The 14,086-nt window shown below is 32.6% G+C and overlaps 1 protein-coding gene across 4 annotated transcripts in view; it reads right to left on the bottom strand.

Moving 5' to 3' along the window:
- Window positions 1-7,931: 7,931 nt before the first annotated feature.
- The window catches only part of EPHA5 (EPH receptor A5), a gene marked incomplete at both ends in the record, with an annotated part of 329,203 nt that continues 323,048 nt past the window's right edge, over window positions 7,932-14,086 (bottom strand). For all 4 annotated transcript variants that reach the window (XM_079777090.1, XM_079777092.1, XM_079777091.1 and 1 more), the window contains one exon: window positions 7,932-8,037. In XM_079777090.1, the coding sequence (XP_079633216.1) occupies window positions 7,932-8,037 (106 nt within the window). The remainder of the gene's footprint in view (window positions 8,038-14,086) is intronic.

Below are 14,086 nucleotides of genomic sequence, written 5' to 3'. Positions count from 1 at the left end.
CTTTCATGGTCTAAAATTATTCTAGTTGGCAATTGTTTGAATAAAAATGTGCTATATAATGTTTATAATTGATTGCTAAATGGGGTAGGATTACTATTAAATTCTCATTATAAAAATACATAAAATAATGTTTCAAGAAATAGTCTCTCTTTAGTTCTGGGTGATATTTTAATTTTCTAGTATATGTTTCCTACTCTGTGTTACCTTTGATGTTTTCTTATTTTTCTACATTTGCTAGTAATGACAGGGGAGGGCAAAAGTGGGTTTACAGTTGTGAATATGCAAAAAGTTTGTTCTTGTATTATTTTTTAATGTTGTATTATTTATTTGAATTACAACTCTAAACCTACTTTTGTTAACCTCTGTATATCTGAGAAACATATTCAATGTGCAACTAATACAATTTTCTGACAAATATTATATGGAGCTGAGGGTAGAGGAAACTTAAAATACAAATTTTGGATATCTACTTGTTAACTACATGTAAGGTAGTATCTTCTACTGTAAGTATGCGAGGAGATGTTAGTTATTTTGAAAGTAAGGAGATTAGTTTGAGATATGCTTAATTTGATATATCCACATTAAAGACAATTGGATATCACCAGCAAAAATGTATATTTCAGCAGAAAATTGGGCACTGGAGATTCAGTATGGGATGCAATTACCATATATGTTAAAATTGAAGACTTCTGAGTTGGTGGGATTTTCAAAGGAGAGAATATAGCATGGGATGGGAAGAGTATTAAAATACAATCCTGGTGCCCTGCCTGGTGGCTCAGTTGGTTGGAGCGTTTTCCAGTATACCAAAAGGTTTCGGCTTTGATTCCCAGTCAAGTAGTATTTATAAAGATAAATAACATTTACTAAAGGATTATCACAGGTTGGGCCCTAGTTTCATTCTCTATGTGTGTAGTTTTAAATATTCTCATAATATCCATAGCACTTCCTCATTTAATGAGGCACCTGAAGGAAGAGAGGTAAAATGGCCTCCCTGTGTTCACACAACTAGCTGCTGACAGAACAAATTTTGACATGCTGACTCCAGACACCTACATGCTATGCATTCCCTCCTGTAAATGTAGAGGATGAGGTGAAGGGAGCCATGGAGACTGATAGCTAAGGATATTCAAGAGCAGAAACAATTGATGCACAGAGTCCAAAGCAGGACAGTATCACCTGGAATGCAGAGATAGAGGATTAACTTAAAAGAGAGAAGGGATATAATAATGAGCTATGTGATCTGAGGAACGTCGCTTAGCCTCGAAATGAAGCTGGCTCCATTTCTACCTTTGTTCAAAAGAAAAACAGAATACATGTCTCACTTAAAGAACTGTTGTGAAAACTGAATGAAACGTTTTACTTTCTGGACACTTGGGATCACTAAGAAACTTCAAATTGAAATTAATAACCCCAACACATTTTTTTTAAATTAAAGAGGATTTAAAAACTAACAAATTTTTCTATGAAAAAAAGATCAATATTCCAGCATTTCTGCTGACTTTATTCCAATTATTATGTTTAACCTGCTAAATTCAAGTAAAAATATATTTTATATTATATGAAACTCTTGCTTGATTTGAATGGTTACTGTGGATTTTCATAAATATCAACTTACTTTACTTTTGCTTATAATTTGGTAGTGAATCGCCTGTAGACTCCAAAGTTCCATAGCTAAAGTTTAGATATCATAGCTGGAAATGTATTTATTGCAATTTTCTGAGCTTGTAGTTGAGAAAACTATGACACACACTAAAAATATCTACTGAATTAGATTGTGCTGCTATGCAGTGGAAGAATCACCAATAAGAAAAATGATTTTTTACTCTAAAAGTGTGGTTTATTCTAAAAAACAAATATGTTAGAAATATACTAAGTTACACGCTGGTTTCCACCCAAGTTTCACAGTTAGTGAAACTGTGCAGATCATTTTTTCTCATTTATCTTCATTTCCTACATCAATTAAATTAGAAGATTGACCTGAAAGATTCCATTCTCTAGGCAGCATGGTCAGCATTGTGGAATGAGAGTAGTGCAGTGGGAAATTTATGGGTTTATCCTAAAATAAATGCAGATTTCATCCTGCCATTGAAGAGCAGTTGGGACTTGAGCAGTTTCTTAACAGCTTTGAGTCATGGTTTCCTCCTGAGTAAGTGGAGACAATAAAATGTATCTTAAAGGTAAGAGTGAAAAACTCTAATACAGAATAGTGCGTGCTTCTTAAATGGTAACTCCTTCACCACCACCCATTCCCTCTATCTGGTCAAAAATGACTATAGGATTGGGGAAAATCCCTCTTATCATATAACATTTACCTCTGTAGCAAAACAAGGGCAATGATAGTCTACTTGCTGACACAGAATTCAGAGTCTTTATATCAGTATCTACTAAAAAGAAGTAATATGCAAATTAGGCTGGGATGCCGTAACGGGTCATGACTGGACAGGAGGAGGTTGCACGCGCAGGTGAGGCCCGGAGCGAAGACGGAGACAGGGGCAGGTGGGCCTGCCTAAGCCAGCGCGGCAGCTCGGGCAGCCCCGGAGTGGACACAGGCAGGGTGGCTAGGGGATGCTGCAAGTCAGGCGCGGGTCCCGGCCCCCCGCAGGTTGCCTCCTTGCACGGCGGGAGGCGGGGCGCCTCCTCGCGTGATTTCAGTCGTGCGCTGGGCCTCTAGTATCAAATAATACCCCTTGAAATAATGATTTTTATGCATAGGCAAAGGAGTTATGGATTATTTTCATAGGCATGTGATGTCACTTTCTAAGAATGAAAATGCAACAAAATACAAATATGATTAATTTCCTTGAATACAGCAAGTTGTTTGCTCTGCTCTTTACAAAAGGAGACTGATATCATACAATACGGAGAGAAGGGGAGCGTTTGTGAACAATGGCACCACTCTGGTAAGAAGGTAGGAATGCAATTCTTTCACCCGGTTTCATAAGCAGATGCTTGGCAAGGAGAATATGACCAGCTAAGGCCCATCGACAGCAGGTCTAGTTTTGCAGATGATGAACACACTTTTCTGTTTTTTGCAAGTAATGTCACATTACAGTGTTACAAATCAACTCCTAATTAGGTTTCCCATAATTATGCTGATGTCCTACAATCTCAGTGTCAAACTCTAGTTACAAAAAACATTCAAATACAAAGATTCATCAATAGGTCTTTGAGAAAATTGGATGCTGATTGAATTTAAAATATTGAGCATAAGACATTCCAACATTTTCATTAGAACAAACTGAAATCATTATACAGAGGCTGTAATTTAAATTCTTCTGGAAAAGGGTCAAGCATGACAGTCCGATTTAACTCTGTTTAAAGGGTTTTTATTTTTTGAAAAAATATAAAATTTTGTATATTACACTACAAAAACATGTACACAAACCAAATGCACAGAGAGCTTCAGATGAGGGAAAATACATAAGTGCTAATCCATCCTTGAATTAATGCTGAGGCAGGGACTGGAGATACCCTAATGCCTGGTGTAAAATAAGATACACTTGGCCTGAAACTAAGAGATCTTAATAAACATATTAACAAATGAGTGAGTCTAAGTTTTATTCTCAGACTAATATAAATGAAATTTACATAATCTTAAATAATTAATTGTCAAACCATTGCAGTCTAAAGATTCACAAGTCTGTTGACCATTGAAACTTCTGCTATTAATATAGCTCAGCCTTAATAAAGATATTTTGCCACTTTCATTTAGAAGAGACATGACATTTGCTTTTGATTATTATAAATAGACTCTTTTTTTAAAAAAAAGAATTGGTGTCTTCTCCTAAGCAATAATTATGTGGTCATTCTGGACAAAGATATTTAATCATTTATGTGTCAAAAGACTTTCAGAAATCAGCAAGAAATGAAAAGAAATCTTTTTTCTACTTTTCCTTTGATACATTACTATATAATTAACAGCATGATAGAGAAAAATATTTGATGTAACTAGTTGTGTTACATAGTTGCAAAAATGATGACATTTCAATTATTAATTTCAAATAAAAGTAGTGTTTTGACTATTTATTCATTATCATCAACATCTTATTGTACCTACTTTTAATTTACTTTGAGATTAAACATCTGGCAGGACATAAGCAAAGACAGTTTACTATCATACTTAGCTTTCTTTTTTTTTTCTTATGTTTAGAAAGAAAAAATGAGAAATTATCTCACTCTACTATGCAACATTGTACATCTAGTACATTTCTAATATCTGACGCAAACAGCATTTGCTGTCCAATCCACAGTTACAGCCAAAAACGTCTTCCACAGGTAAGTATCCCTGCATGTGCTTCTGAGAACCCACTTTGAATGGGAGAAAGAAGGGTGTTAACCACCCTGTAACTTTCACAGAGAGATTAAACAGCAGACATGCAAACACGTAAGTGTTCAAATGATAGTAATGTTTCTTTTAAATTTGAAATACGAAGCTATTTCTTCACCATTGCACATGGTTAAAACTCTTTTACAAACGGACTTAAGGATGTTCTTAACTTTTGGCAACTCTGAAACTGATTATGCTGGCCACATTTAAGTTTATATAGAATATTGGAATATAATTTTTACAGAACACTGACTTGATTAAAATATGAGAAATCAATGACCATGCACATTAATTTTTTCAAATGAGAAAATGAAAATCTTTACATTTTTACATATAATTCATACATTCCAATGGCCAACAACAACAGATTATATGGCATTTTTACATGTGAGCAAATGGCAAGATGAGGAAAGTAGTAATTAAGTGATTTCAACAGATATCAGTAAGCTGAATATTACTCCCTGCTTATAATTGATTTTCAAAATAACACTGACAAAGACTCATGCCCTAAAGATATTGCTACTGGTAGTTACGAAAACATTATGTATCATTTGACAAATCTTTCGTGGTAAAATTATTGAATCTATGTTTTGTTTTCAGTTGTCTGGTGGGTGACAAATTGAACCAAAATGATAAGAAATCACACAATCAAGATCTGTCAAACCTTGCCCTGGGTTACTGTCTCACTGCTTTTAACAAAAGCTGTTTCTTTCTCCTGTTCCACTTCTCACATTTATAGATGAGATTGGCACTTCCCAGTTGGTGATATATCCAGAGGTGAACAAATATTTCCTCTCTTAGGGGAAGTGCATCTTATTTGAAAGTCTCTTTATTCCTTCTAAAATCATATTGACATTCCTTAGAAATTCTCAACCAAAATTAAATATGGATAGAAGTTATGTGTCTATCTAACATTTATCTCAATTTACTTTCCAAATGAACACCGAGATTGCAAAGGAAGCAAATCAATTTGATCCAAATTAATGCATAATTTTTTTGTGGAAAAGAGAAAATCTACATTGTTAGTTGAAATTCTAATCACTTAGACGTATTCTATCCTGACCTTCTAATCATCTTTGAACATATAAAGCTGGAAAACAATTTAGCAACTATCTTTCTTATGTGTAACTAATTGTGACTTGTCTATCAGCTCTAAAAATTTATGGTTGTTTCTCTTTTAAATCAATAACTTTAGCCCTGGCCTGTGTGGCTTAGTTGGCTTGGCATCGTCCAGTAAATAGAAAGGTTGCCAGTTTGATTCCCAGTCAAGGCATATGCTGGGTTGTGGCTGGATCCCGGGTAGGAGGCGAGCAAGAGGCAGCTGATCAATGTTTAGTTCTCACATCGATGTTTTTTTCTCTCTCTCTCTCCCTGTCCCTTCCTTTCTTTCTAAAAATCAATAAAAATATATTTTAAAAAAATCAACAACTCTCTTCTTACTTTGAATTTGTTCAGTTGTTACTTATCACTTAGATTTGGTTGTTGTTTTACAAAATTTAATACAATTTAATAACAATTTCCAATTATTTTGTACAAAAGGAATTTGTTTAGCTAATTTTATGTTTCTTGAAATGAACAAATGCATCTTTAATAATGGCAATGCCTACTTACTAATTCCACCTCTCTCTACTTTCTCTCAAAATTTCACTGAAGCAGAGTATATTTGAAGCATAGATTGTTTGGAGCCATACTATACTATAGACCAAATAAGCAATCAGAGTCATAATTAGAAAAAAATCAATATATCCTTTGAAAATTGTTTAGAACTTTTTCTTTTCCTTATTTTTGACCTTGTTCTTTAGAAAAATGCTACATTACTACTTAAGTAAAAGGTGGACATGGTAAAAAGAGGTTATTTCTCAAAAGTTTACTATTTTATGTGCTAACATTCAACTAAAATAGGTGCTTGGGAATGAGAAATGAGGTGCCATTAGTATAATGCAGGTATATTTCCTATGGATTTCACTAATCCAGCCTATTCCTTTTATGGTTCACAAGTAGGATCTATTTTGTTTAAATGCTATGCTCCTTGAATCACATGTCATTCCATGATTTCTATACAAAAATTTGGTTATTTTAGTAAGAATCTCAGTTTTGTTCATATTCTAATAAACTTTACAATTGGTACCACAGATTTCAGGATCTGTCTTCATCAAGTATGGTATATAGAGTATACATGGGATATATCTTATATTTCTTAATAATGCCAATTAAATAAAACTTTAAATTGGTTCATTAAAATAAATTCAATTTGATATAACTGAATAGAAGATGAAATTTCCAAATGAATAGACAGCTATCAACAAATAGAACCTGTCTAGTCTCAAAATAGAGAAAATTATGAAGGAAGTAGATATATTTGTCATCATTTCATTGCTGCCTTAGTATCAAAATTTCTAGAGCTGAGCTACAAGGAAAATGGTTACAAAGGATTAACACTTAGGGGTAATGCTCAGTGCTATGTGCCTGGATTTAACAACATTGACAGAAGTCTGCACAGTCAAATCCTTCTCCATCCTTCTGAAAATGTGCCCTTCGGTGTCAACGTTGCTTGACAAGATATTTTCTGGGACTCAAAAAGGTGAAATTTCTTACAGGGGTGCAAGATTAATGGCTAGAAGAACTGTATTGTCACAGATATCACAAAGTGTTTTTAAAAAGCCAAAGGGGATTTAACAGACATTTCCTGTTAGTGAATAAAGAGACTCAGTAGCTTTTGGAAACACGAGAGGGAAAAAAGACACAAGCTTGTGTTAAATTTTGTTTTACTGCTTCCCTATTTCTCTTGTTCATATTCCACTCTGGAACACTTATTCCTGTATGCGGCTAAAATTAAAACTATTAAAAATGCAAGCAGAATGGTAATGCACACAGGTGCAAGCACATATACACAAAACTCCAACTTAAATTGATTCCTGGGTATACAGCAAATGATACAGTATATACACATTTATTACCATATAGTTTCTAGAAGAGCGACTAAACGTAAATCCTATAACACAGAAAAATAAATATACACCCTGTATTGTACTTGTCCTTGATCAAGCGACATGTTTATACACTAGTTTCTATAACTTAACGCTGTGTAACAGCACTTTAACATCGCAAAAGAAGTTACCTATTAAGAAACTATCTAACCATATTGCTCTTCAGTACACTTATGTAGACAATTAAGACTTGTAGTAAACTTCAGTAAATTGCAGCTTTTGTTAGCCCACAAATGACTATAAAACTTTTCCCTTCAAGTAGATTCTTGGAAGTTTTGAAAGGTGCTGCCTTCATTCAGTCTATCAAGGTGCAGTTTACAGTTATATATTTCATGTACAAAATTTTGTAGGAGTAGTGGGAAGGATTTTTTGCTGTGAGATAAGATCATGTTTAACCTTGTGTTGTTATTCCAAGGAGGTCATATTCGTTTCTTGAAAAATGAAGACACTGACAAGCAGCTAAAACACTGATTACAAATTCTGTGGCTGAAAGAAATGCTCCCAGAAGGTTTAGAAATCACCAAGTTTTCCTTTTCCCCCTCTTTGTTAAAATAAATCTCAGGGCTTGTTTACAAAGTGCAGAAACATTCATTCAATGAAATGACATTAAAGTGAAGTTACAATGGCACCATCCCGTTTACCAGCTGCACCTTCATTTCTTGAAGGCTGCTCATGATCTTCTTCTGGTGACCGACAAGAGTCACTCCGAGCCGTCTCAAATCCCTGCATGAAGAAAGCACACATTGGATGTATGTATTGATTCAGTTTGTAGCACACCTCAATATTTCACGCTGGCAAAGAGGCAAACATTTCACAGAAACTAATTTGATTTAGACATACAGGGTCCAATTTTCAAAGGCAGGCTCCAAAAATGTACCTCAGATATCTTTTTGTCATCCAGGAACTATTGACAAGGAGGAGTGATACTATATTTATTTGCCCCTTTTTAGACATCGTTATGTTGGTGGCGCAGAGTGGTAAAAAAAAAAACAAATCTGCACATGCTTACCAATGGATATGCATATTAAAGGGTACAATTTCATTGAACAGTTTTGAAAATATGGATCTACAATATGAACATGCCCATTTTTTTTGCTAAGAGGAGTTAGCATAAAAATATATTTTTTAAATTACAGCTAAGCAATTGAAGACTAAACTCTTCAAATGACTCAGTCAGTACAATCATTTTATACAACAGATATCTTTAGGAGAACTTATTCACCACTACATTGCTTTTATAAAACTTCCAAATATTTTATTTTTTACGTGGAACCCAAATGCCAGAACCTTATTTCTTTGCCAAATAACGTCTAGGTTCTACTGGCACTTAGAGCATTCTGAAGATTATACACTATCAGAAAGTCTTTTCAACCAAGGTACTTCCATTCTGTTTCTTCTCAATAAGCTTAGTATCCAAAAGAAAGTGACAAATGTTTAGATTTCAAAACTAACAACATGTTGTGGAGCTCAAGGCCAGTGCCCATGTTTTTAAAATGTTATTTCTTAGGATATTTAGGAATCCTATCCCCTTAAGGTATGTATTTGGCAAATATAATGATTTGTGTATGTTTGGCAAGTGATAACACTAATTATAAGAAAAATAACTGTGAACAATTCAACATTTTTAAACAAAGTTGTCATGTTAGATTTCTTAGATAAATACGTTATAGAATGTTATGCTAAAAGTAGAATATTTTTGCATTTAGTAAATGTATTAATTTCAGATTGTCTGAGTTTATGAAAATGGATGCAATGACATAGACTCATTATATATAAAATTGAATAATTTTGGAAACTGAAAGACATCTTAATTATCAGATGATAGAATTGAAAGAAATGGGCATGTAAGCTCCATATGCATTAGTGTTGGGAATAATTGTTTATTTAAATAATATGTTGAGTTTCTTTTTCTCTTTATGCTTTGATTTCTTATGAGAGATTTAGCAAATGGCAGGCAGCTAAAGAAGAAATAGTGCATGCTTAGGCAGAAACAGATTTCTTAGGATGTAACTATTAAACATTAAACTGAGAGATTATCAAAGCTACAAGACAACAGAATACAATATTAAAATAATAGTAAAAATGGTAGGCATGGAAAACAGGTATCAGTAAAACTTAAAACACCAGTAAAAATTCGCTTTGTTACAAAATCACTATTGTTGGCTATGAAACAGAATACACAATTGCTACAGACTAACATAGGAATAAAGGAGGTTTTAGTTTATTCTTATTTCTTTTAAAGTTAGCTAGAGTTCTCAGCCTTGCCCCAGTTAACATTAGGCTGAACAGTTCTTTGGTGGGTGCAATCTTATGCATTGCAGACTATCCAGCAGCACCCCTTATCTCTCCCCACTAAATACCAGAATGGCTGCACCACCTCTGGCCTTTTGTTGTGATAAGACAAACTGTCTCCAGACATTGCCATCTGTCTTCTAAGTGGCAAAAATCTCCCCTGGTTGAGAACCACTGCATCAAATATAAAAATAATAGGTCATAATTAAGACGTCTTATTTTTATATGTTTGAAAAATATATACCTCTATGAAATAAATTTTTGCTAATCTCCTTTTATGGATGAGGAAACAGTCTTAAAGAATTTAAATTAGTTGGCTAGATAGCACAGCCAGTGGGTAGCAGAGGTAGGACTAACATTAGGAACCTAACGCCAAAGTTCATCCTCTTTGAATTTCTCATTACTCTCAGGTGTGATTTTGAGAGGAGTACTTCAAATTACATGCAATTACTCATTCATCTGTAAATTGAGAACTCTGTAGATATAACATCAAATAACCAAAATTCTAAAAGAGAGAAAATAGTAAATGAAGGAAACTGAACACATATTTCTTTGTCTGAGACTGTGGTAACCCAATCTATACTTCATGAACATTTCAATTATGAGCTAAATAATATTCTCATGTTTCCACATGTAACTGATGAATCATAAAGATTTTTGTAAATCAGGGTATTGATAGGTGCCTACTTAGCATACTTTGGACGTACGTTAGGAAAAAAGAAACTAATATTTCTTAACATAAAACAATAAACTCTACTGTACAGTTTAAATAACTAGTATTTGAAATTTGGTTCTATAATCAAACATGTTTTATCATATGCTTTATATACCCCAGGTTGAAAGGACCAATGTAATATATACTTAAAGTGCACAATTCAGATGGCTAATCCAATTATTAACATTATAATTTGGAAAATAACCATTATAGTTTGTTCTGAAAAACCTGAAAGAAAAGGAATTTATAGGTTTTTCCCACTGAAAAGGCATGAACTTTATATATAAAATACCAAAACCTTAATTTGCAGTATTTAAATGTATGTATGTAGATTTGTACATGTGTGTGTTTTTCATATTCCAACTCATGGTCATTTTGTCTAACTGATATCAAATCACTGGTTTGACTTATTTTTATTTCCACTGTTTTAACTTATTTTTATATTATGGGTAAATATAACTTCATTCTCTGAAAATAACACAAGAAACATTCTGAGTCAGTACTTTGAATGATATTTGTGATGCTTTTTGTAATGATATTGCAAATGGGAATTCAAATGGTATTAGAAAAATATTTCCAGGAGAGGTTAAATAACTTTATTTCTATATTGTTAAATGCATTATTTTCTTTTAAGTAGTATTGTCTCACACTTTTGCAATTTCTAACAATATCCATTTTACTCCTCAAAGAACATATTAAATTATCAATTTAGCAGTGACAATGTGAGATACATTTGATAATAATTAAAGTATTTTACAATTATTGATAAATGTGATGCTCTATTTCTAATAATTTTAAAAATGATTTAGAAACCATGCATATAAACTATTTTACTCATTTCATTTATATATAGAAAATTTTATAGCTGGGCAAATATTTAAGTATGTCACCTTTACAAAAATTACCTTATTTTATCATGACCAGGTGGAATCTTAAGTAATACCCAAAGACAATTCTAATGATGAAAACTGTATTTCAGCATAGGCTTATAAATTTAAACATGATGGGAATAGTGTTGTTACATTAAAAATACTTTGGGTTTTGTCAGCAAAGTATGATTAGTTTTATAAAAGCTGCCAATATAAATAGTTGCCATTCCATTTTTTCAAATATTATTCCATAATATTAAACAAAGAAAAATCTTAATATTCTGATACTAAAATGGCAAAATAAAAAATAGAGAATAATGAGAGATGTCTAGTTAATGTTGGAGCAACTTTTGATTATTCAGGATTTAATTTACCCATTGTGGATGAGTCATTCTTCTCCCTTCTGCTTTACACACTTTTTAGCCATTTCACTGGTATTTAGAAACACCAACATTGGCTGGATAGGAGAAGGGAGAAGAGAGCTTAATGAGTACTCACTAAATTTCAATGTTGGTTATTTGTCATTCAGTTGTATCTTTGGAATTTGTTGGCTTGGTCATGATCTTCAATGGATGACACATTGTGAGGCTTAGACTAAAAGTTTTATCTTAATTATATAGAACAAATAGGATAGTCCGTATTCATATGTGTACTTTAATTGTATAAAATTAGCATAATGACTATTGAAAAGTTAAGAACTTTATTTGAATTAGTGTGCACAAATTTTGGCTCAGCATTTGAGAAACTTTCATTTTAGTAGTTTACACACAATTGGTATAATATTTGAATTCATTGGGTTGCACTCATTTTCTGAATAATCAGTGTTATAATACAAGTCTGACAAGAACTTTAAAAAGCAACTGTAGGCTCCATCTCCAGTAGGTGGCGTGCAGGAGGCAGCTGATCAATGAGTCTCTCGCATCATTGATGTTTCTATCTCTCTCCCTCTCCCTTCCTCTCTGAAATTAATAAAAATATATTTTAAAAAGCAACAGGAAAAAACTGCAATACTATCCTCAATTCATATTTGGATTCAATTTGCAACTCACCTGAAGCTCTCAGTTCCCCGTCAACAATACCTCAGTGCATTTGCACACCACAGTACAGACTGTTCATTACTTCCATAACAATGAGTTCTTTACACAGAATAGCAAGGTTTAGGCACAGAGAACAGCAACAGCAATGTCTAGGGTTGAAAGCCTCTTCTGGTGAACATGTTTTTACTCTAAGATCTCAAAGCTTTTTATTTCCTTTCCACATTAAGCCATATTTACATGTGTTGGCAAAAAAATAATAATCAAATAAAAGTAAACCTTTATGAATAATTTTTAACCTAAGTAAGTGGTTGTAAAACACTAATCATTTACCTTCTTTTTCTAAACCCACTATGAGACCAAATTTGATGGCACAAATTATTATACATATTTTTCTAATTTAGGTATATGACAATTTGATATTTTATTTTATATCAATGATTTCAACATTTTTATAAGCATTTATTATAGGTATGAATGCATTCTTTAAGATCTCAGTTTCTATTCTGGCAATAACATTGTTTATAATATTTTATTATAATACTATACATGATTCATGAAATTAATATTTAGATATGGGTAAAGACCATGTGTAAAAAACCATTATCAAAGTGTTTTAAAAGCTTGTTTTGGTTTTAGCTGGTATCCCAGTTTCTTTGCCATAAGTCTTTAATAATGCTACTTCAAATAGCATTACAAATATATATATGAAGGACAAGCAAAATTCACAGAGGATACATATTTTTCTTTTACTTTATATTTTTGACTAAAGAAGTAACTGACTACTCACTATTTTGTGAGTTAGTTACCATATTATTCGATAAATATATTCTTATCAAATAGGAAAAATGTGGTCAAAACACAATAAACAAGAGGACATATAGTTAGAGGTGCTGGACTCTCCAAGAAATGAGCTTCACTGGAGTTAGTTAAGCTTTGCTGGCCCAGGTCCTAGTAAGGAATGTGCTCAGGATGTGTTTATTTGGGCTCCCGGAATGTGAAGCAATTGACATATGGAGGGCAACGTTCCCTGAACAGAGAGATGTCCATATGAATCCTAATTTCACCTTACTCTTCTGGTCAGAGTAAATTAATTAAAAGACAAAAATATCTGATGGAGACACTATAGCAAGAGGCAAGAAGCAACCAAAGTAACAGAGATATAGAAAAAATTGACCAGACAAAAATTACTGGAGAATACAAATGAAGTGGCGAACCATTATAAGATAGAAGAAGGTATTAGGGCTTGAAAGAAACATATAAATGAAGAGAGTTTGAAGATAGGAAAGAAAAGAGGAAAGAATTAAAAGAAATAAGATAATATCAAATTATAATGCTAAAATATTAAACATAATTATAGTATTTTGGGGTCCCAATGAGACAAAGTAAAATAGGTTGGTAGTGCAAAACCATTATTTGTGGTTGTAACTTTCTGTGAAGGGAAAAACTAAAAGGTAGTAGAATGATATATATGTATACATGTGCTTTTTAAATAAAAAGGAGACATTGTTTAATGTAAATACTTTTATTATATATTTACAAGTAATCTGACATTGGGTAGAAGAAATACCTACAGTATCATTTTAATATAAAATGACAAATGACTTTAAATTAAAATGACCATTTTTACTGAAAAATTAAATAGCAATCATGTAAAAATAGTTTTAAATTATCAGTAAACTTTTCTGTTCACTATTTTAAATATAGCACAAATGAACTCTTTGAGTGTCAAAAAAAAATGGGCCAAGAAAATGTGTCTTCAAATAAATATGATTTGATGGTGATAGTGAGAATGAGATTCAGTAAATTATGGAAGCAAGCTGAGTGGTTATTTTAGGTCCTTTCGGTTATAGGTATAATGG

Source organism: Cnephaeus nilssonii (assembly GCF_951640355.1).
Source record: "Cnephaeus nilssonii genome assembly, chromosome: 1".
NCBI lineage: Eukaryota > Metazoa > Chordata > Mammalia > Chiroptera > Vespertilionidae > Cnephaeus > Cnephaeus nilssonii.
The sequence above is the reverse complement of the archived record's forward strand: the minus strand, read 5'-3'. Positions and strand labels throughout refer to the sequence as shown.